General features: G+C 40.1%; 1 protein-coding gene across 4 annotated transcripts in view; it reads right to left on the minus strand.

The window, feature by feature from the left end:
- The window catches only part of LOC108895838 (centrosomal protein of 128 kDa), a 34,614-nt gene extending 9,537 nt beyond the window's left edge, over window positions 1-25,077 (minus strand). The window contains exons 1-20 of one of the 4 annotated variants that reach the window (XM_018694780.2): window positions 24,878-25,077; window positions 24,315-24,502; window positions 23,968-24,054; window positions 23,274-23,406; window positions 22,863-22,981; window positions 22,429-22,520; window positions 21,449-21,521; window positions 20,728-20,850; window positions 18,041-18,127; window positions 17,555-17,629; window positions 17,248-17,395; window positions 15,961-16,100; window positions 14,770-14,841; window positions 14,291-14,476; window positions 11,781-11,969; window positions 10,768-11,229; window positions 9,105-9,269; window positions 7,706-7,861; window positions 3,195-3,254; window positions 1,483-1,675 (exon numbers count right to left, since the gene is read on the minus strand). In XM_018694780.2, coding sequence (XP_018550296.1) covers window positions 1,483-1,675; window positions 3,195-3,254; window positions 7,706-7,861; window positions 9,105-9,269; window positions 10,768-11,229; window positions 11,781-11,969; window positions 14,291-14,476; window positions 14,770-14,841; window positions 15,961-16,100; window positions 17,248-17,395; window positions 17,555-17,629; window positions 18,041-18,127; window positions 20,728-20,850; window positions 21,449-21,521; window positions 22,429-22,520; window positions 22,863-22,981; window positions 23,274-23,406; window positions 23,968-24,054; window positions 24,315-24,488 — 2,734 coding nt within the window. In that variant the 5' untranslated portion in view covers window positions 24,489-24,502; window positions 24,878-25,077. Of the gene's footprint in view, window positions 1-1,482; window positions 1,676-3,194; window positions 3,255-7,705; window positions 7,862-9,104; window positions 9,270-10,767; window positions 11,230-11,780; window positions 11,970-14,290; window positions 14,477-14,769; window positions 14,842-15,960; window positions 16,101-17,247; window positions 17,396-17,554; window positions 17,630-18,040; window positions 18,128-20,727; window positions 20,851-21,448; window positions 21,522-22,428; window positions 22,521-22,862; window positions 22,982-23,273; window positions 23,407-23,967; window positions 24,055-24,314 lie in introns of all 4 variants that reach the window. The other 3 variants (XM_018694779.2, XM_018694782.2, XM_018694783.2) reach the window with 3 other exon arrangements.

The raw sequence follows: 25,077 nt of genomic DNA on the forward strand, positions 1-25,077 counted from the left end.
AGACAAGTAGGTAAAAGAAAAAATTAATCTCATAAGAATTCAACTCCCAGTTCAATAATATAGATAACAGCAGAACTGAGACAAAAGCAATCAGTTGCGATGGGTAAACTTATTTGCCACACTGCACTGTTGAGTGTATTGTTGCCAGTGCATCATGTCATTACTGCTCATCATACTGCATGTATTCATATATTGGAGGGATTTGTAAGGCTTGTGCTGCTCTGCAGAAAAACACCCAACAGAATCACTGCAGCAGCCACATTACTGAGAAGCCATATTCAAAACGCAGGCGATAAAATCTTAATTCCCACGCCTTCAATTCAAATAACCAGATCTTGTAGCTGTTGTGACACACAGATTACTCTTAGGTCTAATTACTGAGGAGATCATATCAGTGGTTCTGCCTGCAGAGAAGACAGACAAGGCTACTTCTGTCAAATGGCTGACTGGGTCCAAAGACAGAGTGAACTGTGTTTCCAAACGGGGGTCTGGAGATGGGGTTGTTTTATCAGATTGCTTATCTGTTTAGTGCAGTGTCTTACCGCTGTGGCAAAAAACATAGAGTGAAATAATGGACTGCTGATTTTGTCTCTGTACAGGTCTTCCACCTCCCATCTCCTCTCCAACTATGAGTCCCTCTATGGTCTCAGTGTGTCTTTTAACTCTCTTTCTCTCTGTTAATGGAACACAAATTAGGCCCATTTCCCTGTATTGTTCAGACGCAGCGTTAAAAACAAGTTGCTCTTCCTCTGGCTTACAGCTCATTAGAGGAGATTCAGTCAGAAATGGGACTCTGGACAGGAAAAACAAGCCCATTTTCCACTGAAGTCACAAAGTTCACACACATTAAGATGCTTTCTCAAACATTTGTTATCATAAACAGGCTGACCCGTGTGCACTGCCTAAAAAACAATGCATCATATACGCAGGTACAGACAGCCATTTTCACAAGAATCCATTTCAACACAGCACACAAAAACCTCTCAGTAACAAAACCCCTTCAGGAATATGAAGGCACTGAATTAGTTTCTGCTCTTAATGACAGTGTGATTAAATGTAAATGAGAGAAGAAGAAAACAGGAAGTCAGTGTATGACTAGGCTGCATCAATCAAAAGAAATAGTTGAGGAACAACTGCATTTTCATTAAGAGCTTGCTATAGTAAATATTTACACTGTTTCACCATCATAAATTCAACAGACATGGACAGCCAGAGGATTTCTTGTTCAATGCTTTTTTGGTCTGGCAGTAGCTGCCTAATAAGAACACAGAGCCTGATTAGTCTCACATAATGTTGTTCTGTGACAAATTTTACATAGCATGGGTATGTGACTCATGTTTTGATGATGATAGTACCACTGCTTGAGAGGAGAAAAAACACCACACACATCCACACACCCAAATCATATACTGCATTCTCAATTGCTTCCTAAGTGCATGTGAAATCAACATGATGGTATTTTGCTAATTAAATACTGTTTACCTTTTTTTTCAGTGCTAAGGGAGTGCAGCAGCTTCTCCTGTTGGTCCAGGCGCTGGAGGAGAGCAGCCTGTTCTGAGTCCCGGCTCTGCCTGAGGGCCTTCAACTGATCCCTGGTTTGCTGATGCTGCTTCCTCAGGCGTTGTTCTCTTGTGTTGCGCTCCCGCACCTCCTCACAAAGCCAGCGGAGCTTTGTCTGGTTGGTTAAATAAATACATGGTCAGTCCAGAATGTATTAGATAGAGGTGGAGTAGGGTGGGTTTGGGTGGGTTCTTACGTTCAAAGGTTTCATTGAAGACACTAAGAGATTTAGGGCATTGGGAAGGGGAAGTCATTGATTTAAGTCTTTAAGCCTAAGCCACTGTTCCACCTTGGGAGACCAAGGCCCATCTGATTAAAAAAAAATGATTTTCCCTATATATAGTGTTCCTTCTTCAAGTCTGCACACTAATCAATGCAAAAGGCCTCACACAGGAACTTACACAAGTCCCCAAAATTCTAAGTTCTCTCTAAGTGAATTCTGTTTTCCCTTTAAAGTAAAATCCTCTCATAAAATCACAATTTAATTCCTCTTCTATTTCAAAGGCTCCAATACTGTCCAAGCTTCAAGTCCATGATTCTCTTGAAATCTCATCTTAAATTTCCACATAAAATAGAGTCTCAGTATTTTGTCATTTTGACTTTGACCGTGGCGTTAAACTAAAGTTTAAAAAGAAAAGAGCCCAGACAAAATGAGTGTGACAACAGCTGAGAAAAAATACAGTGGCCCAGTGAAATAAAGTAATGAGAGGCACAGTTGGGGATGTAAATGTTTCATACAACAGGTTGCTACACCCAAGGAAAATGATTGGTTAATGGGTATTGTAACTGTGCTCTGTAAGCCCGTAAATCATACCTAGATTTTACCAACATAAAAACTCCTAACAAGGGAGCTAATTATCTTTCCTGTGCTCCTGTGTTTTATTTCTGTAAATGCACAGCGAACAAAGCATTTCTGACAGGAGATATACATTATGGTGATAAACACTGAATTGTGCAAACACATTTTAACAAAGTATCATGCATCACAGCCACAGCCATAATTACATGTTTCTTTTGTACAGTGCATCATTGCAATACTAAATGGGTACTGATTTCTCTTGGAGAGAAGCCAGGTGGCAACTATTATTGCAAAAGAGAGGAAAATGACAACAAGAAGGCGACACATTAAACAAAAACTGCATTTCATAATTTCATCAATTAAAAAAGCCTCAGTAAAGCTGAACATCATGTTAATCATGACACTTAGAGTGAAACTGAAAACCAGTGAAATAATGAACTATGACTGAACTTCTAAGAGTAGCTAAATTTTAAATTGCCCTCATGATTATTATGGAAGGGCCCTCTGTCACAAAACCCTGAACATCAGTTTTATTGTAATCACTGCTCACTCTCACCATACCTCAGTGGTTTCCTCAACAATAAATCTTTTTTTTTGAGGTTATACTACTGTAAATCTTGGTTTTAACAAGGCAAAAATACAATCATATTTGATACAATCATATCATATCATATATTTCATGCTGTTGTCTTTCATTAATCTTCTATGTACTGTGAATGAGCATGGTATTCAAGGTAGGAGTGTTATTTAATCTTGTGTTCTCACCATTATACAACTGATTATTCAGACAAATCTCTCGTAAGGAAGTCATCACAGCTGCGTGTAATGATCATACCTTTGTCTCAGCTAGCCAGCGATGGGGGTCTTTCACTAATCCAGGTTTCTGTGAGATTGCCTGTTCAAAGAAACCAGAGAAAGATTAATGGAAATATGAGCTTTCCTGCTTTTTTTCTGTTCTTAAGAAAATCCACAATGCAGAGAATCCGAAATCAGGATTTTATGGGTGAAAGTTGTATAGTATAATATAATAGACATAGGGGTTAAACAATGTACAGACAAAAAACTGAAAAAGTGATTGTAAATGTGGCTGGACAAACAACACGATAACAATCAGAAGAGCAGCCTCCTGTCAAACCCTGAACTTTTGTGAAGAACGACTTCTGCCAATTTAAATTGGCATGTGTATGTGTTAAACAGCCTATGACACAACACACTGGTGCACGCGCAAGCGTACATACACACACAAACACCTAGAGGTTGTGTGTGTCATAAAAATGAGCTCAGGGAGTAGGTTCCATCCTCTTCCAGACAAGCTTGTCAGCATCAGCAATACAAACTGACTGTCTGCCAACTCCTAATGACTGCTGACACACACTCACACTCTCTCTCACACTCACACACACACACACACACACACACACACACACACACACACACACTCACAGTCTTAAGACAAAAAGACACTCACAGATACACAGATAAACAGTCACATAACTAGATGACACTCCGTTGAGAGCACACCTTTGCTAAAATATGTAGCTGCTGACATGTGCCAGCTCCACATGTGGAATTTTCACCAAAGGTTAATAATCTCCTCTATGCTTCATTACCTGCTTGTTTGAAATAAAGAGGTGAACACATGTGCCTGCCACTTCCTGAGATGAAAAAATAGATAGCCACTAGCCACTTTCAAGTGTCTAAGTTGATGATCATAACTTCATGTAGCCAATCTGGTATCTGGCTTGCACCAATGTTTGGAATAAAAGGAATGGAAGGTTATCTTGTTTTCCCCTTTATTAGACAGGGATAGTGGTGCCTCAAACAGCAAACAGACATATAATGTGCAACAAAGGATATTGTGGTTATACATTATGCATGTTTACCACTAGGGGCTGTGTTTTTCAATGCAGAGTTAAAGTCAGTCTTAAGGCTAAAGTCATAACTTAAGGCCCAGCTTCAAACTACATTCTGACATGAGCATGCTCATCATGTCAATATACTGAAGTTTAGAAGATGTAATCTTTACTATGTCCATTTTAGCTTAAGCTGTTATGATGGTAATTAATTAACACTAAACACAAGGTAAGAGGTATTTGGTCATAAATAAAAGTATTGGAAGAGAGTGAAATTTTGACTTGATGGCAGCTCAATAAAAAAGAAAGAAAAAAGAAAAATCACCAAATTTCAACAATCCACCCACTAGTTATTGAGACATTTCACTCACAATTTCAAATGTCAACCTCATAATGGCGCTAGAGGGGAAACTCATAGATTTCATCGTCTGGGAATGTCCACAAAATTTTCCACCAATCCATCTACTAGATGCTGAAATAATTCACAAACTGAGTAAAAAACTCTGACTGCTGGTGGCACTGCAGGAAAAGTTTGGCAGTCACCAAAAGTGATAGAAAAATACCTGCACAGTAGAAATCATTGTCTGAGCACAATGGATATTTGTGCCAAATTTCTTAACAACCCATCAGATAGCACAGGAAAAATGTTTTTAAGTGTTACCATGAATCTGATTTAAAGTTACATGCCTACTGCAAAGAAGTCACGCACTCCTATGGAATATGAAGAGCAAATAACTGCTTCTTTTCCTCATGATCAACCTTTCCAAAAGGTTTTTTTGCAAATCCATTCACAGATAAACATCATGCCTCACTGCTAACACACAAACAGATAAACACAACTCCCCTCCTGCTGCATAGGTAAAAAGAAAAAAGACGTAACAGACACATATTCGTGTGTACAAAATCACACACACCCATGAACAAAGTCGACAAAAAAGTACAACTGTTTTTTTCAAGTACACCCTTGTGGCAAGGTGTTTACACATGATCAACAGACATGGAAAGCACACAGCAGGATTTTTTCTGACCCTTTCTGTCCCATGTCTTGGCAAACAACATCGTCACTGCACAGATGCCAAGCAACTTTTTCAATCTGTCACTCAAACTGAGATCCAAGCAAAACGAATTTCCCAAGTTGTTGCCACGGCAGCTCAAAGTACGCCAATGGAGTACTGCTGTGCAGAGGTCCCCGTCTCTGGGAATGTACAACTGCGTGGCAGTGTGTGTGTGACTGTGTGGGAGGATAAAACATGCCTCTATGCCTCTCGCTCACGCTCTCTTTACTCTTCCCTGAACCATCAAAGGCAGCACAACACGGTGGCAGACAAAAAAGAGGTGAAACTGCTGAAAAACTGAACAAGAAGGAAGGGAGTTTAAAGTGTTGTCTGTGGGGTTGAAGTGAAGGAAATGCCACTATTTTCTCAGCAGCACTGCCGTGGAATCCAAGTGTCTTCCATTGCTAATTTAAATGTGTGGCTGCGTGGTTTATATGTCTCTTTCAGAATGCAAGTAAATCTGTGACTGTGTCTTTGGTTAACAGTTTGTTTGTTTCACCTCCCACTGTGAAAATGGTAAAGATAGCATAGTGTAGAGAGAAACAAAAAACAGAGATGTTACCACTAACAGCAAGTGGAGAGGACACAGGAGGATGTTTTTATAGATATTTTCACTGTGGCATTTCTCTTCATCAAACTCTTTAAAGTAAAGGGAGACAGGCAAGTCCACGGAGAAATGACATAAAATGACAAATGTTCCAGGCTTGATTCAAACACAGAATTATGCTGTTACATGGTGGGCACACACTTGAGCAAGCTGTGCCCCAAAGAGAAAAAGATGTGCACAGGAAGTAGATCACAAGTGAGAGAGGACAGAAATGAACATATTCAAGTAAAAAAACACACACACACACACACACACACACAAACAAACAACACCTGTTGCTAAGAAAGCAATTTCACTTCAAAATCTTCCTTGACAATCTAGTTAGTGTATGACAGCACACTGCTCCTAAAAAGTTTTTCTTTAACTTTCAACTAACACTGTTCTGTCCTACAACTGCTTTCACTGGTGCCCTTAAAGATAAATAAGAAAGGAGAGAATCACAAGGTAACTGAAACCTAATACACCCCTTAACTGTAATTGATTTCCTTCATTAGGCCAATCACTAGTAAGTTTGACTTCTTTTCAACATGACAGATTACAGATGAGGCGAGGCGTTGGCTCACATGTCTGGCTGTTGCGCTGCTGGACCAGATTGGGAAATCTATAACAGCAGATAAGAGCTGCCTGGGTTCATTAACCTGGAGCAGCAGAGGAAAACTAGCTTCAAGTGTGTTGAGGGGAGTAGGTGTGTGTACAGTGTGGTATTAGTATTTTACAAAAATGTGGGTATAACATGTCAAAATATCAGTGTTTTTCAGTAGGCACCATAGAAACTTTACTGTTCATAATAGGCTTTTCATTCTAAACTTTATCTAATCATGTAGCCTTGTTGAGATTGAGATCTATTTTTCAAGACACCTGTGAACAAGAAACATTCAGCAAACATCAGACAGCCAGCATTAAAAAACAGACAACCACGAATCAACAAAGAGCTATGGCTAAAATATTGATATGGGTACCATTTAAAGTTTTAAAGCAGTCTTATGTATCTGCATCTAAAACAAGTCTATGATTAAGAGGTGATCATTAGCAAAGCAGAGTCAAAGGACAGACAAATGATAATGATGATTTAGAGAGTGAGTAGAGGAGGAGACCAGGCATGTATAATTTTATCATCTGCATGAAAATGGACATAAAGGTACTGATTACAAAGAATAATGTTATTTAAGTATAATGGGAATGGGAATGGGAATGGACCAAGAATAGACCCCTGTGGCTCTGGGATGGAACATTAGCAATAGTTGACATTAGCAATAGTGGAAAAATTGGCATGCAGTAACTATTTTAACAATTAACTTTGAAACCATTAAATGGCCATAAGTAAGGACAGGAAGAGCAAACAGCACAATGAGATGAGAAAATATTTTGATGCAAAATCCAGACAATAAGCAAAAACAGCATTTATCAGAATGTACAGTGGCGCAACACAGTTGTGAACCAACAAAAAGCTGCAGTAAACAAAGGAGAGCTTTGAAAAGTTGACCACAGAGTAAACCAGGAGTTTGTAGACGACTAAAGCTAAACAGCAAGTAAATGGTAAATGGACTGCAATGGACTATTCAAAGCACTTTACACAACAGGTCACATTCACTCATTCACACAGAGATCTAACACATACACTCAGACTGATGCAACTGGGGGCTCAGTATCTTGCCCAAGGATACTTCCATACATGGACTAGAGGAGCTGGGGATCAAACCACTGACTTTCTGATTAGTAGGCAACCTGCTCTACCTCCTGTGCCACAACTGTCTTATGTCTGCTGGTTGTGTTAACAGGCAATTGTTTGCTTGACATGTTATATATAACATAATGTAATAAAATTAAATACCTGTAGTTTGTCTTCACCATTCTTAGCCAGGCTGCGGCAGGCTGCATCTAGCTCCTCGCCCATAGAGGTAAGGATTTCCTCTTGCTCTGCTTCCATCCGCAACACTTTTTCTTCCAGCTCTGACTCCAAAGCATGTCTCCGCTCACCTGACCTGACCTGTGGAAGACGGCCCAGAGCTGAGAGGTCTGTAGTGAATGCAAATTAGCAAACATTTTCTCTTGTTTTTAGTTATGTCATTTGGATTTGGAGGACATTCATTTACAGCAGATTTTCTGAATGACTAGACTCTAGTCACTAGAGTAAGCACAACAAGGTTTGCTTAAATATAACTTGTGATGATTATAGTTTACTCAATAAAACAGATAACCTTGGGCATCAGAGAGCCAATTCAGTTTCCTCTCACACAAACCAGTCTAGTTAAGTGTCCTTCTCTGTCCGGCACTGTCAATAGTTTCAGGATCTCTACCAGGACACAGTCAATTGATATGTCCAAGGCACAGGAACCAACTGATCAGTGCTGTCCAGGGACAGTGAATCATTACCCTGTCCCTGGGATAATAAACCACCCATGCTACATTAATAAGAGACCCTTTTTCTCCATTCACCCGATTTCAAATCAATACATGGATCCCCTCAAAGAGCCAATACAAATTATCAGAGGCCTGTCAGAGAGGTGAATAGGGATTCAATACTTCATCTGCTGTTGTAAAACACTGGAGGACGTATTGATAAAGGCCCGCTGAGAATAGTGCTGATTTGGCACCACTTGACCTTTCAAACCTCAGGTTCTCAGGTTTATATGATCACATGACTGTACCAGAAATCCTAGATCTTAATGCCAGTGTGGAAAGGAAGTAATGTTTGCATTTGTTTTTGTTGCTTCCTGTTGCAGATATATTTGATCCAGCAAAGGAGATTTTTGCTCTGGTAATTTAAATCAAAATAATAATAATTTCAAATAAAAATGTATTTAAAAAAATTAACAAAGATGAAACAAACACCTTTCTGAGTGTTGTATGAATAGACAGTCCTCAAGACAAGAGATGCATTATCTGGTCATTTTAACATAACAAAATGTGTTTCTTTATAAATTAAATAAGATGTCAGAGTTAAACCTGCACATTCAGTAGAGAGCAAGCTGCTGACAAAACTGGTACTATAACAGCCCCTGATGGCACGAACACTGTACAGTTTGTCTTACCATTTATATTTCTTTCATTTTAATGTCCTTGGACTTCTTTCACAATTAGTTAGAATCAGCACAAATATTTCATAACTTCTGCTGAGAACAGATGTATTTCACTGACATGACAATGGATACGCTGCAGTTATTGGATGTTTTATGTCATCTGATATTAGGAACTATGTTTGAAAACCACAGCAAGGAGGCAGGGCTTACTTTGTCATCCAGTTCCTGTTTGAGTAGATGGTACTTTCTGTGGAGAAGTGCATGTGTCTCATCTTTTGTGCTCAGCTGTGCTGCCAGCTTATCACACTCATCCTTCATCCTGTCCAACTTGATGCGCAGCACCCCACACAGCTCCTTGTCTGACGCTGCGTCTGCCTAGTAGAGAGTGGCTGTGTTAAAGGCCATGGTACACAGGCAATAACTTGAGATAATAAGGATGGGTGGTTTATCTGCTCCAAAATATACTGGGATTATAAGTAAATAGTGTAAAAAAGTTTTCAAAGTTGCCATTTCATTCACATAAGTGCTGCTTCGTGGATCATATATACACATATACTTGATCTTAAGTCACTTCTGTTAGGCACTGGGTGAATTCTCAGTAACCTCTGATGTGACATCCTGTGTTGCATAAATCATAGAATATAGGTAAATACCACTGCCGGATCTCTGAGATCATTGTCTAAGTCTTTGGTGCATGTCTCAGGTTTGCAAAGGCAAATCCAGCTCAGACATTAGAGCTTTCTATCTACAATGATCATATTATCTCACTGAGCTCAAGATATAGTAAAGTGGAAAGAACAATGACTGAGTACTTGGAGTGTAAGGAGTGACACAAACAAAGAAAAAATGAAAAAACAGAACTGCTTGGAGTGAGAAGGGAGAAAAACAAATGGAAAACGCAAAATTAGAACTGGAGGGAGGCAGTAAGAGAGGGATTAAGACAGAGAGAGACGGCGAGAGGGAAGATAGAGTGGAGGGGAAATCAAGAGTGAGAGGACAAGGACAAGAAAATAAGAATATTTTAAGCTTTTTCTGACAGTTGACTGTATCAAAATCGTAATATAGGCCTCTGGCTATGCTCTATGAATATTGGGTGGGCTTCTTAGGGACATCTGCAGCACCCGTAGGCCAGTACTTAAAAACACTCTAGCAAACGCCCTTGTCCTCACTGCACTCAGAAATGACACCATTACAATGAGCTATGTCAGATATTAATGCCATTCAGCACAGCTAATGGGCTAAACTCAACCATATCAGAGAAGACCATGCCCCTTAAGAAACAATGTACCCACGAGGACTCATCATGGGGGTATGGTGATGTGGGAGTAAATCAAGAGGAGTCCCCTATCTCCAGCACTGCCTTGATGAGACTTCTGAGGTCTGATATCTGGGTTTTTAAATATTCACGCTTGGAGCTTTGGAATGGCCGTGAGGATCCACAGGGCACCACACACCATTAAGAGCTCAGCTATCCTCGATTCACCCGTACTCAGAGGACAGAGCCCCGGCCAATGAGGAAAATTACTCTAAATGAGAATTTTGTCTGTGTCTCGCTGAGTCGGAAATATGCCAGATGTTTAGTGGCTGAGGCATGTTACCCTGCGCTGAATTTGAAGTGTGTGCCAATGATACTCTAAATGTCAATTCGAGTGTGGCACTCTGTGATCCATGCCTAGGTGCAAAGAAAAGAAATTTCTTTGGTTGGCGTATGACCTTGACATCTCAAAAGATTTGACAAATTAAGAGTGTGTGGTGCATCTGATACATTATCTGGAGCTCAGCACTGCTTTTTAGAGAGGCCTTCATGTGCATTTAGACTGTACATTTCCTTTATGGAAAAATTTTTTTTTACATATTCATAAAAAGGACCAACCTTAATCTCCTTTAAGTGTGCCTGCATTTCATCTCGCTCCTGACGGCAGAGCTTTAGTGCATCCTGCATTTCACGATCCTTCTTTATCCTGCTGTCTTCTGTCTTTTCTTTCATGCTGTCCAGTTCCTTCTGATGAACCTCTCTCTCAAGCTGCAGCTGTTGCCCCAGTGCATTGCGCTCCCCCTGCACTGCTGTCAGCTTAGCCTGTAGTTCTGAGGCACTCTTCTGGAGCTCCTTCCTGGAGCTCTCCTCCTCAGCCAACCGCTGAGCTAGCTGGGTACGGGCTGAGGTCATCTGCTTCAGGGTGGCCTGGAGCTCTGCCTGTGTGTCCTGCTCTCTTTGACAACGACGGGCTTGGGTGTCAGCTCGTTCCTCCAGCCTCTGGTTCTCTTCCCTTAGTCTTGCTTGGATGCCAGCCTGATGCTTAGTCTCTTCCTCAAGGGCAGCTGAGGTCTCCCTTACCTAGGGTTGGGAGCACCATTAGAATCTCATCAAAGCTCTCGAATGACTCATTAGCTAAGGTTTATGTTACAAATTCCTTTTTCACTTAAACAACACTTCAATCTGAATAAGATACATTCATCTACAAATTTAAGCCATGTCTGTGGTTAGACTTGGATTTATGCAAGAAGTTTAATGTGCTTGTAACCAACAAGCATTTCAGGGAGAGGAACTGACACACAGTATATCCTGACACAATTTCAATGGCACAACTTCAGAGCTTGCTGATTACTTTCAAATAGATTACATCCATCAAAATAGCATACTTCATGGTGGCAGAACACTGTTCAATTCAACCTCTGTGCTAATGTCATTTTTGAAAAGCTGAGGTAAACTGGTCTTGAATCAGTAAGGCTGACAGATTCAAATATAAAGAACAATAAAAAAATCACTAGAGGCACATTGTTCAGTGAAAACCTGACCCACAGTCTATGGTCCTATAAATGTGTCATTTTTTTATGTCCCTAGTGATCTGAAAGAGAAATTCTTTTTCTGGATGTTAAACCCCACACCTCACGGATTTCCTGCTCTAGTGACAACTGGCGCTGGCGGGTCTCGGACAGTTCCACGTCCTTGCGGTGGAGTTCTTCCTCGCGCTGGGCCAAACGGCCTAGGATTTCAGCGAGCTCCCTGCGGGCTGCCTCAGCCTGCTGGCTCAGCGCCTTCAGCTGGGCCTGAGAGCTCTCCTTTTCCCTGGTTGCCTGAAGGGAGAAAGAGAGAGCACCAGAGTTGGGGAGAGGGAGAGCGAGAGAGGGAGGGAAATGAAGAATGACAAATGAAAAGGAGGAGGAAGATGGTGTACAAAGAGGAGCTCTAACAATAATGATGAGTGCAAGAGAAAGAGTGACAGAGAGACAGAGGGAGAGAAACACATGCAGTACCAGCTCTTGCACTGATAGGAAAATGCTAGCACTCAGCTCTCTGATAAGGGACAATGGTCAGGTCTGCTCAAAGCAGATTGCTCCTAATACTCTGGCTTTGACTGGAATTTGCAAAGACTTTGCTGTAGCTCAGAACCTAATCATTTAATTGAGCACTTGATTCTCTCCCCTAATTCATTAAGGGGGCAGAAATGATTTTGTAATTAATTCGCATCACGTCGAGTATGCCAGGTGGGAGTCTGTCTGTCTGTCGATGAGGCGCGAGCCTGCTGACTGTGAGTTTGGAGGTGACTCACTCAGTTCAAATGGGATGGAAATCACTAAGGGGTGACTTTCAAGCTAATAATAATAGTCAGGCGTTAATTATTCAACTAAGCACAACTGCTGAAACATAAAATGCAAAGGTACTCAAACTACTTGACTTCATGTTTGGTTATATTATTATTAAGTTAAAATACATTATTCAGGAGTTTGATACAAAGCCCTTTAGCTAAGTTAAGACTACCTTCCTTCTCTTCATCATTAAGAGGACTGCTATGTGATATCCAATAGGGATTGCAAAGGTGTATTAATATTGCCCCTTCCCAATCATTATATCAAAGGTATAGAAGGTGCTGTCTTTGCTGATTTTCCAGTCCATTTCAACTATGAAAGGTAATGGAGGCCTTGGACCAGAAAAATTCATAAATATTTCAACTGTATTTCCCTAGTGATATGAGGGTGTTGATTTATTTCTGAAATAACAGACTGAAAATAGACATCTAAACCTGCATGGTATGGAGGATATCACCATACTGTAAATGAAACAAGGGAAGACCGCTGCTTAAAAACAAAGAGCTGCTAAAAACATTTGAAGTATGACATCTCAGTTACAGAGAGGACATCTTTGTGGTGTGTAATTTGTACAGCCAGGTTCCAATATTGTATATCACTCAGACAGTTGTAGCAACACTCCACCATGAACTGAATGTGTTCTGATGTCAGTGAGTTGCACAACTAAAGGCAGAGCTTAGCTGACATAAGTTTTGTTTTCTCCTTGCTGCCTGGGGTGGCACTACAAAGTTTACTGCCAGAGTTGAGAAATGCATTTCAGTACAGATATTGTTGATTATTTCACTTTTTAGAACATAATGTCAGAGTCAGAGCACTTAATCAGGAGTCCGCTGCTAAGAAAATGCAACAAAGAGAGTCAGAGACTCAGTTGTTGCTAATAGCTGCAGCCAGATGGTTCACTGCTAGTCCACCCAGCAGCAGCAGCAACACTGGGGAGGAACATTTAAGACAGAGCTGCCGCAAGCCCATGAGTAGAGTTGACTCTCATTTGTGCTGCAGTTGCTCAGCAGTGCCAACTGATATCTAGTCAATAACTTTTGAATTCTGTTGCAAGTGGGCAAAAACTAAGAGCTTTCACTTTGTTAGAGACAAGCCAAAAGAGAGAGTACTCCCAAAAGAAACAAGAAAGCAGATGGTATTTTGACTACAGTAGGCACAGACACAGTGACAGTTAAACTCCAACTAATGTACACAGTTCTGCATGCTTGTTATCAAATGTATAAGTTTGTTCATTGTATATTGTTAAGGAACGAGCAAAACACCATGTGCTTGCACATTTTTCATGCAGGCTGTTCAGAGGCTTTTCCATCAAGTGCTTTACACACAATGTATATTGACACTTTTTAAACAGAAAAATATCACTGATGCTAAAGTGGTTTTAGTTTTCATAGGCTATACCTACCATAAACTCAGAAATTCATATAAGCAGATGCAAAATGTTGCTTTAAAGAGGCACTCCGTGAAATCTAGAGGACTCACAAGAGATAGGTAAAAAAAAAAGTAGGAAAAGCTCCACATATCTAGACTGTAACACAGGCCTCCTGCTAAAAAAACACCTCCCAAGTTGAGATAACACCGCTGACTTCATCAGGTGTGTTTTCACAGGCTAAGCAGTACTTTTTTTTGACAAGTAAAGTAAAATTCACATGTAAAATTCCCCTGTAGAGCTAACAGTGAGTTGTTGAGATGGATTTTTTCAATGTGGAAACACAGCCAACATTATAAGGATCAGCAGTTACTTAGTCGCAGCTGCTACTGTAGGCTGTGGTGTCGAAACTCATGCAACGAATGCATCTGCCTAAACTGACCTGCATGGACTTGTCAGTATGAAACTGGGCCTGGGCCCGCGCCTCCTCCAGCTCGTTCTGCAGTCTCTTGCACTTTGCCCTCCACTGACGCACAGCCTCCTGGGCCCTGGTCTTCAATTCATCTCTACTCCTTGTGCTCTCTTGGAGTAATGCCTCGGTCTCCCTCCTCTCCGCCTGTCCTCGGCTCTGAAAGGATGAGTGAATTTATGAATCAAGTGTACCTTCATTCTTTATAATCTGAAGCAGTGTTTTTAAACCATGGGGTGGATCCTAAAATGTCTCATGGGGCTAACTCTGAAGGATCTCATTATGAGCACTTTAGTTTTTCATAATTCTTTACAGTGTAATTTTGTGAAGTTGAGGCCCAGACAAGCCACTAAACACAGCATGTTTCTAATTTAAATTACCACTAGTAAAAGCACCCCTTGTGTTGAGCCTTTGATTTAAATTACCAGTGATGCAGTAACCAATGAAAATACCTGTATCTCTCTCAACTGTTCCAGCATTCGTAGCTGCTGTTGCTCCCGCCGTGCCAGGTCTGATGACAATTCCTGGTATATAGAAAAGAGAAAGATCAAGGATGTGTGTGTGTGTGTGTGTGTGTGTGTGTTTGTGTATACACGTGCTTGTGTGAGTGCTACAGCTAACTGGGAAGAAAAAAGACAGAAAAAGGGACACACTGAGGTATGGAGGGATGGGTTTAGGGCAATGGAAGCTAGGGAAAAGTAAAAAAAAAAAAAAAAAAAAAAAAGAAACTTCATATCCACAAGAAAATCACAATCACTTTGAAATTTCAAGTGTGACTGAAGTCTAAACTAAGGGCAAATAAGGTTACTCTGGTGCCATTTAGGCATTTATACTGAAGACTGTCAGTTAGGAGTAATTAGTCATAGGCCGATTAGTTATAGACCTATCAGACTGTATAGAAATTCAGTCACTGAGAAAATGAATCTTCCACCCCATTCTCCTCATTATACTTCATTTTTGCTCATTTACCGTTAAAATGAAACATTTCAGACGTCTATTTTGATCTAGACATAAAAACCATAAGAGACGCCCCAGGTGATACATGCAAACACCCACTTCATCTTTTAACACCTACTCGGCAATAGGAGAAGCGTGGGAGTTTAAACACATTTTCAGTAAGGGAAACATCAGAGATTAAAGGAATGTGCCAGAGCTTAAAGTGCAGCAATTCCTACTAACATTTTATTGATACCCACCATAGCCTTGAATAGCCCTGCTTAGCAAGGGGATGTGTTTTTCTCTTTTTTTTTTTTAAGTCTTGTTACAGTGATGGAAGTGACACATCGCACCAGTTTGAGAAGGATAAACGACTGCTGGTTGACTTCTGATCTCCTATTCCAACTGTCACTTCATCTGACAATTTTAAGAGGATCAAGTGGCATGGAGTTGGCAGGAGGATGCGACCATGGATGAGAGGCACCCTACAAACTGAAATAACTCTGCTAAGGGTGGAGACACCAGCATGGCCAAAGTCAAAAGCATGTTTGTGTTGTGTTCATTTGCACTCCAGCTGAGAGATCCTCAGTGTTTCATTTATTTCTTTATACTGCAAAGACAGCCAAATGAATGACTAAGGAAAGGAATGCAATGTCTTCTCTAAACCATCAGTGTTACAAGTTAGTAATATGCAGTGTCACACGCACCTCCACCTGTAAGCTGAGCTGGACCCTCTCCTTCTCCTTGCGTTCCAAAGTCCTCTTCAGTTCTTCAACCTCACCCAGGACAGAAGCCTTACACAGCTGGACTCGCAGTTCTGCCACTTCTTTTTCTAGGTCTAAACGATCTAATGCATGCGCACGCACACACACACACACACACACACACACACACACACACACACAGACAGACACACGCACACATACACACACGTGGACACATAAGCACACACGCATGCACACAGGCATATAATCAAATTGTTGTTGAAACTGATTACTGCAGGTGGAGACAAGAAAAGTAGAATACATAGCAACAAGAACCTAGAGGAAAATAATGTTAGGGAACAAGAGGAATAAATTCTTTTAAAAAAATGAAGCCCAGAGAAAAATATTTGAGTAAGATAAATATTTAAGTGGATTTCAATTCAGAATTATTTACAACCTTACGCTGAATTTTTGTTTACCTTTTTACCCACTATTTTGGAAGCACATTTGCATGGTTTACTGTCAATCACTATTCTTGGTCACTTGGGGCAGACCAAGAGTTGATAAACGTGAACAGAATAAATATGAAGTGATAATAAGAGTGAATCAAGGTGATTTAATGAGTTTATCGTGAAAAAATCAATCACCTTTTATGTGAAATTCAGATGTAAACAAATAACTTAAATCATCTGAAAATCCCTATTGAAATATCCCATTTTGAAAAACTACACAACTTAAGACACACTTATCAGAACCTGCCACTTTCAAGCTGCTTTTTAAGGTCCACCCTAAAATCTGCCCTAAAATCGATACCATTAAAAAAAAAGAAAGGCACAGAAAGGTAAAATTTTCAATACTTTTCTCTTATCTACTCTCAATTTTCTCCGCTTTGAAGGTCATAACTTCGCCGTTATTTTACTCGTCTCTTTTTGTGCCATACTCCAATCAATTTTCTGTCCCCTCACCAACACTCCATGTGTCCTCTCACTGACTTTACCCTTGTTGGCCCTGTGTCTGATCTCAGGCTGCTCACTTCCATTGCCCTACATTTACCCATTTTCCCAGTCTTCAAAGTATTTTGATCCAGCAGTTGGCAATGCATGTGTAATGTCTGAAGATTTTCTTTGAGGAGAAATGGATACTTAAAAGTAACATGATATTACCAGCCATTTCTATGGTTAAAGAGATGGCATAACAAACTTTTTTATCTATTTCACCTACATCCAAATCCTCTCTGTCCTCTTTATGCTCCTTTCCCTTACCTCCAGAGTCCAGACCTAAATTCAGTACCTGGCCCTCGCAGTCCACCTCTTCCCTCCTCCCTGTCTGTGTGGTTGCCATGTGGCTGAGCAGCAGGCTGAGAAGTCTCCAGCCGGGCCCTCTGAAGTTCAGTCTTCTCTTTCCTCATCCTCAGCAGTTCACCATGCATGTCCTCCACCTGGGGATCATCAGCCGTGTAAGCAGACAGAGAGAGAAAGACATCTGACTGTCTGACAACTGGGAAAACAACACAGCAGTTTTCTTAAAAGTATCTTCACAGCTTAATGTTTTGTCTCGTGGGGGTTTACTGTAAATCTGCATATGCAAACCCACAAACCTGTTGAACGAGTGACTCTCTGCTATCCTCTGACTGTTCCAGTCGTCTTCTAGCCCTCTCCAAATCCTGTTCCATCTGAGGAGAGCATAACAACAAGAATGTCAGGACAACACATAATGAAAAAGTGTTCAATTAATGTGGAGTCTGCAGGAGGTGTGATGTCTTGAAAGATTCAGAGTGAGCATCTCCAACAGTATATTATTAGGTATGGAGCATCTACAATCAATTTGAGTTAAGGCATAATTATGTTATAATTTCATTATGCAATTTAATTAAATTTTCAGTTAAAAAGTTTTGATATATTTAGTGCCTTGGTAAAAATGTGAATCCTAACTACCTATGCAGCCAATTTCAGTAAAATTATGCTAGTAAAATGAGGTAAGAACTTTTATATAGAACAAACTTTATAACATTCAGTTCTTTACAAATCACAGAGGATTTGTCCTTTTATAAACAAACAACTCTTTAAGACTAAAAGTCAGTCACCTTTGACTTCTCCCTCTCTGCCCTCAATAACCTGGTTGTCAATGCCTCCTCTCTCTCATGGGATTGAACTTGGCGTCTACCTGAAGTCTACAAAACACAAGCAAAATCACATACAGGGCACAGCATGTCTTATTGTAAGGGCACACATATTTGAGTACTGTAAGAATCCAACATGAGAGGTGCTATTACATCACAGTATCACCCCATCTCTTCTTGGAACAAGATACTGGCATCATGGTGGATTTGTAGAAGAGCTTAGATCCCACTCAATCCCACTCATTCTGAGCAGGCTGTTGTGATGAATTACCGGCTGCTAGCAATAACATCTACCCAAGTGACTCATCATCTATTTGATTCACATCACAGCGGGCCCATCGGTGGGGAATAAATGTGCCCTCTGCTCTCCCTCCTCTCCTGCTCTTTAGTAGTAAAAGAGATTATTTTCCTCTTCATTTCCTCATGCTTGTTTATTTACCCTTAATTTTTGGACAAATGCATTATTTCCCATCGCCCCGGGCTCTGCTGGTGTCCCATTAGGGCACTACAGAGGAGAGGGATGCAAATGAATCCGTAGCTACTATCATTACACAGTGGTTTGAAAAGTGTAGTTCAAGAAGGTTGTCTGTCTGGATACAGCTACACAGTGCCTCTCTGTGGTCTAATGATGAAATGCAGCAGGAAAGAGAGATGAAAACAGACTGATGCCAGGACTCATTGATTAGCTTATACAAAAACACTGTCCTCCACACCAGTAACCAATAAAAAAAATGCTTCAGTTATTTCAAAAATGTAACATTACGCTGATAATGTATAATATGGATGATTGGTGTGGCTAAATGGAAAGTAGCAATGTAGGAGAGCAATAATACAAGATAATGTGTTCTTTGCTGTGACTGTGAGCATCTACTGAGTGCACCTAGCAATGAGTCTACATCAATAAAATGCACCTAATGACAGAGCTCTCTCAGCTATTAACGCTTTTAGACAAATGCATGTCTAAAAAAATAGATATATAAAATATCTGCCATGAAATACAGAAAAGTTGCAGTTGCCTGCTTAGCAACCTTTTGCACTGCATCAAAGTAATTACCTGTGTATTTCAGTCTCATAAAGCAGAGCAAGAGGGCTAAGTGAGACAGTGGGAACCCTGCTTTCACAAACAATAGACGACAGTACATTAGAGTGAAAGCCCTTCAGTAAGATACAGCAAGTACAGAAATAATTTTTTTGCATGCCTGTGACTGTATTCAAATATATTTTAAAAACACTTTTCACTACAGTAATAAATCACATCTCATTGTGGAGAACTGTGTGGATTACTAATCACACCAATTACAGTTAGTGGTTGTAGTTGACATCTCTTCTGACTTCTTTTTCAAAAGGTGAGGAATAACTGCTCTACAGAGATCACTTGAAAATGTTTCAGCGTTTATCCTTTAACACCACCAAGCTTGCATTAATGTTTTTACACTAAAACTGTCGGCCAGAGCAGCTTATGATTTTTTAAAGAAAATTGAGGTTTTATAAATTGTATAAGTGTCAATGGTCTGTATTATTACTCAAGAATAACCAACAGGCAGGTAATCCTTCTGCTAGTCCTATGTAGGCACAAAGTCCTGCTGAATTTTTCTCCCTTAAATGTATCTGTTAAATTTCTCATGTTGAAAAACAAGAGTCTACAGCCATGTTACAAACCCTGTGAGACTGTACTTGGTCAAGGCAGTGCTTCGTGCTAAATGATAACTTGTGTGTACATGCTCACTATAAGAAAGTTTACATTCTGGTGTTTAGCAGGTAATGTCTACCTTATTTCAGCATGTTAGGATACACAAGACAAAAAAAATCAGAGGACTATAACAAGTCAGCGGGTTTCATCCTCTGGGGACCGTGAACGTTGCATAGCCATGCTGCTATGAAGGCTTAAACTTAAAATTCAACTGAATTCATAGAGTATGTATTAAAGAGCACGACTAAAGTTATTTACGAATGCAATGATTCTCCTTCATATTATATGCCTCTTGACTTGTCAGACTCAGACCTGTGGAACCACCGTGGACAAAATACAAGTCAAATACAAGCCAAATTCTTAATGGTCTTGCTACTTCAATTTTGACTGAATTTTTAAAGAAGAGTACAGACAGAGCCTTTTCTTTGCAGGCATCATTTGGCTGGAATACTCTAACTAATTTGAGAGACTTAACAACCTACAATACATTTGCAAGAAAGCTGAAAATTTGGAGTATTGGAGACACAACAGTGCCAGGAAGATATATGATTTTTTTTTATCCTGCTCTGTTAATCAGTTTCTTTCTAGTGTATTTGAGTCCACACGTTACATGCAATGTCTAATGTTGGCTGCTGACTATTATACTTGTGTGCCTGCTTTATTCCCTTTTTGTGGGAGTGTGTGTATTTGTTGTAATTTGTTGTTGTAAAAGTCTGACTGTCATACATGCTTCTGTGTGTCTGTTAATGTGTGTTGTCCTCAATAAATAAATAGGTAAAAGTTAAATAAAGTTAAGCTCCATCTTACTCTGTCCACATGTATCTACTGAAATTATGTGCAGTCATGTTGCCTCTAAATTATTTTTGGCTTGTTTTTTTGAATGTGAGAGAACATGAGAGTGTCAACAGGGAGGTGTGGGATGGAGGGATTGCAGCAGATGAGTGGTGGGGAGGAGTGTCACCTCCTGCAGCTTGTCAGACATGGCTACCCGCTGCTCAGGCCTTCTATCTCTCTCCACGCTCCTCTGCTCCATGTGCATCTCTCTCTCCAGCTCCTGCAGACGTCGCTCCACGCGAGATGACACCTGCAGACAGTCAGACGGGAGGACGCCTCAGGTCACGCAAACATCACCAGTGCAGGAATGTCAGCAGGATATGATAAATGAGACAACAGGAAATTAAAAGGGTGGGAGACAAAAATATCTTTTAGAACTGACTGCAAGTATTACATTTGTGATGCAAGAATTCCCCATCTAATCAGGAAGCATCACATCCACCTATATAAGACAGTTAATACCTTTATCTTGTCACGTCCGCAGACATGCAGACAAGACAAGATAAAAAATATTAAACATGTTGGCTGTTATTTGGAGCAGCATATTTGTGACAGTAGCGATGGTGCAGTGAGGAACCATGTGCCTGAAAATTATACTTAAAACATTTGCTAAAGTTAGAATTTTATGAAGTTACAGTTCAAAAAGAGGAAGCTATCTGACAATAGCTGTTTTCTATTCAGAAAACAAAAACATTTGCATTTTCCATGCTTTGTGCAGCAGCTTTCATCCAAGAATAATTGTGATGTGATGTCCTTAAACTCAGAAAGCGTCCACTTTTCCACTCACATTCACAGGGCTAGAAAGCGTACTTGAAATACTGGTAGTGAAATACACAGCCACAACTCACTGAGTCTTGTCTCTGAGAAGTTGTCATGTGATCTGTGAGGCTCTCCATCGCACGCCTCGTGTCAATATCAGACCTATAAAAAACAAAGCCAGCAGACTGAAGATATTTGCACAGCAAAGTTCTCAACAGTTTTGAAAAATCCTATTCCAGGACATCATTGATCAAAATGTGAATGCATAATGTGACGCCACTAAGAATAATTATGCACCCTCAGATGTTGAAATATGGCCGTGGATCAATTTAATTTGGTCGGCAGCACTAGAAAGGAGGGATTTTTTAATAACTTCAAAATGTCAAATTTTAATGCATGTTGAGAGAAAGGTCTGACACCTTATCACTTTCCCATCAAAGAGATTTCAAAGACTTATAATGAAAGCATTTATTTAAGACCTATTTAAGACCTTTAAGAGTTGGGCGGATGTGAGAAGAAGCTCTGCAAGAGTCCACTCGCACTTTGTATGTTGTACTAAATCAGTGTGTCCTAAATTACTAGAGCCTAATCCAAACACTAAAACTGGTGTTGAAGCAAAAAAAAATTACTCCTAAATTCAATTTAACAGCTTGCAGACTTAGGAAAAGATCATTTACTGTTTCACTATAAGAGATGAGGAGCCTTTAAACACTGATTTATTCTGTGCAAAATAAATAAAAGAGGGCCTGCTTTAAAAAGATTTCATTTGGAAGGCAACTGAACAAAAATATCTGACACATTTTACTGTGCATGTCCATTCTCACCACTTTAGATTTCTGTGTTGAGGCTTTTCGAATCTGGCAGTGACAAATTGGCAAAAATATTGGTGCATTTCTTTCTGTGCCTAATGAGACCATTTATGTGAAAGAACTATGAAAATCATTATTTGGAGGAGTTAGTCAGCTCTAAAAACAACTTCTCTGGTAAGATAAGCTGGTGTCAAACCACTGCTGTGTGGACACAAAAAACTTGGTTTATTATTTTTAATGTTCAGATCTCTCTCAGATACCTATTCCTCCTGAGGATTTCTCTATCCAGGTCATCAGACAGTCTCTGCTGGTCACAATGCAGATCTCTCAAGGACTGGTGTAAAGAATGAATCTATGAGAGACAGGACCAAATACATACAGAGAAGAAAACTTGAGACACAAGCAAAGCAAAGCAGAGCTAGCCATGAGAGATGCACATTTATAGCAACCATTATAAATAGTAGTATACATCGAAACTACATCTGAACTCCTGAATGCACTATTGACAACTGAGAGGGAAAATATCAACATGAACAATATCTGATTTGAATCAAGCCCCTTTTTACTCATCAACATTAGCATGACAAATTCTATTTATATGTTGCTGACTCACTGTGCCCTCTTGTGGCAAATTTCTGAAACTACACAAAGTAACAAGAAACACTGATTTGTAGTTGGTATCAGCATTCCTTACATCCTCTCCTGTCAGGCTTGAATCCTTGAAGCGAACACCGGCAGACTGAGACCTCCTCCTCCTTGCTGCAGTGCCTGTGTAGTCCTTCAGTGGGGAGGTAGGGTAGAAACGCTGGCCTTCTGAAATCACAGATGTAAAGATGTTATAAAGTGTCTGCTTTTGGAAACAATAATATAAAGCAAGAGCTTTATATTATCATGTGCAGTGGGCAGATTATTCTACTGTATTTACTTAATAAATTAAAGTTGGAAACACAAACATGAATAATTGAAGTGGTCTTTAGATTTTGTTTTCACCTCTGTATTGTATTTCTGTGTTATCTGTCAGTATGTTTCATCTTTTTGAGAATTATCCAAAACTAACCTCAGTCAGAATACATCTGTAAGCAAAAGCCTTTCTGTCTCTCCATACCTGAACCTGAGCAAGCCTCCAAGTCACTAGTATGCAGGGTAGAGGCCGAACCTGAAGCACTCCGAGTCCCATTGGATCTGCCTAGCCGCTGTGTCTGCAGCTGACTGATTGACTCCTCCAAGTTTTCCCTGAGCTGGAGCAGAAAAAAAAACAAGCACACAAGACTGACTAACCAAGGAAAATAACAGACCATTAAAACAGAAAATAATACAGCTCCTAAATAAAAGAATCACACCCCTGAAGATGAGAACTGGAGAGAAGAGAAGTAAATGAGGAGGAGTCAAAGGAATTAAAAAGTGACCCAAAATGAATACTGAACACTGAATACTGAGTACTGAATAAACAATGCAATAATCGACTGTATTTGATAGCTTCAACAGTATGCTAGGCATTCAGATTGGTATGTTATTGTCCTTGAAGTGTCATGATTATGAAGATGTGAATTTACTCAACTAGCAAACCCCTCTTCCACATCCGCTGGAGACAAAGTGACATTTTGTCTAACATTCCCTTAAGATTGACTAATTTTATTCAAAATAGTTCCATACAAGTATTCATATAAATGCTTTAGTGCTTTAACAACATGCATTTGAAGCAAATCTGACATAAAAACATGGCCATATGTGAAAAAACAATGTTAAACCATCTGTATTTTTAGGATGTAAATACATAGATAACAGAACAGGTGTCTCACCAGTGCCATAGCTTCAGCCTGATCATCCGTATGCTCCCTGTAATGGCCCAACATCCGGTCTACTTTGGTCAAGTTTCTGCTGGTGTCCTACCAAAGAAAATAAGCCATTAGTAAACAAATATTGCAATAAATTTAGTAACCAATACAAACTATAAATAAACATAAAATAAACACAAAATGTGCTATAAATGTATATGAGAGCTGATGTGCTGCAACTGACAGTATTAGCACAGCCAGAATACTTGACTTGGTGACATGGTAAGGCTACAAAACATAGATACATGTTCAGTATTTGTACCAGGATGAAATCTGCAGATGCATCTGTCTCATGAGGCTCAGCATAGTACCTGTAAAGTGTTAGCCAGTGTGCTGATCTTCTCGGAGATATCTGCTGCTCGTTCATCACCTCCACTTCCACTGGCTCTGCCCCTGTCCCGACCATCTCTGCGGTGGGCTTCACGCCCCCGAGGCCTGTGTTCCCGTGCCCTGTCGTATGAATCCGACTCGCTGGATGTGTCCATAGTTTAGGACAAGTCTGCGGAAGTGGCGACGAAAAACGGCTGACTAGGGCAAATATGACGATTAGTCATATAGCTTCGTCGGCGCTAAAACGCTAACTGTGAATTGTAACGTTAATCAGATTATCGAACAAAGTGGGATGGTTATGAATTTTCCTTACAATAGATATTTTTGTTAGAGCAAACAGCCATGGAAGCTTTGTCATCGTTACCTTAACAACCAGTGGAGACCAAAAACTATCTGACCAGCAAAACACTACAATTCACACTTCCCCCATCCCAATCAATCACAGTCCTGGGCATTGTTGTGAGTGATGTTCCTCCTGGCTAGCAACAAGTGGCAACTACTGTGAACGTTAGCTAGCTAACCCAACGTTAGCCAACTAATTTACCTCTGAAACAATACCGTAAAACTGCAAAACACTGCATATGTTCAGCGAGAACAGAGGCAATACACGCAGCTGTCATAAAAATATCGCAAAAGAGAGATCGGTTTTGCGCTTTGTGTAGTAATATCTGACAGAAGAACAACCCTCAGCTTCTCCCTGCTATGGCAACTTGAACTAGCCGCGTCTGTGCAGGAAAATAACAG

Source organism: Lates calcarifer, linkage group LG7_1, assembly GCF_001640805.2.
Source record: "Lates calcarifer isolate ASB-BC8 linkage group LG7_1, TLL_Latcal_v3, whole genome shotgun sequence".
In the NCBI taxonomy this organism is placed as follows: Eukaryota; Metazoa; Chordata; class Actinopteri; family Centropomidae; genus Lates; species Lates calcarifer.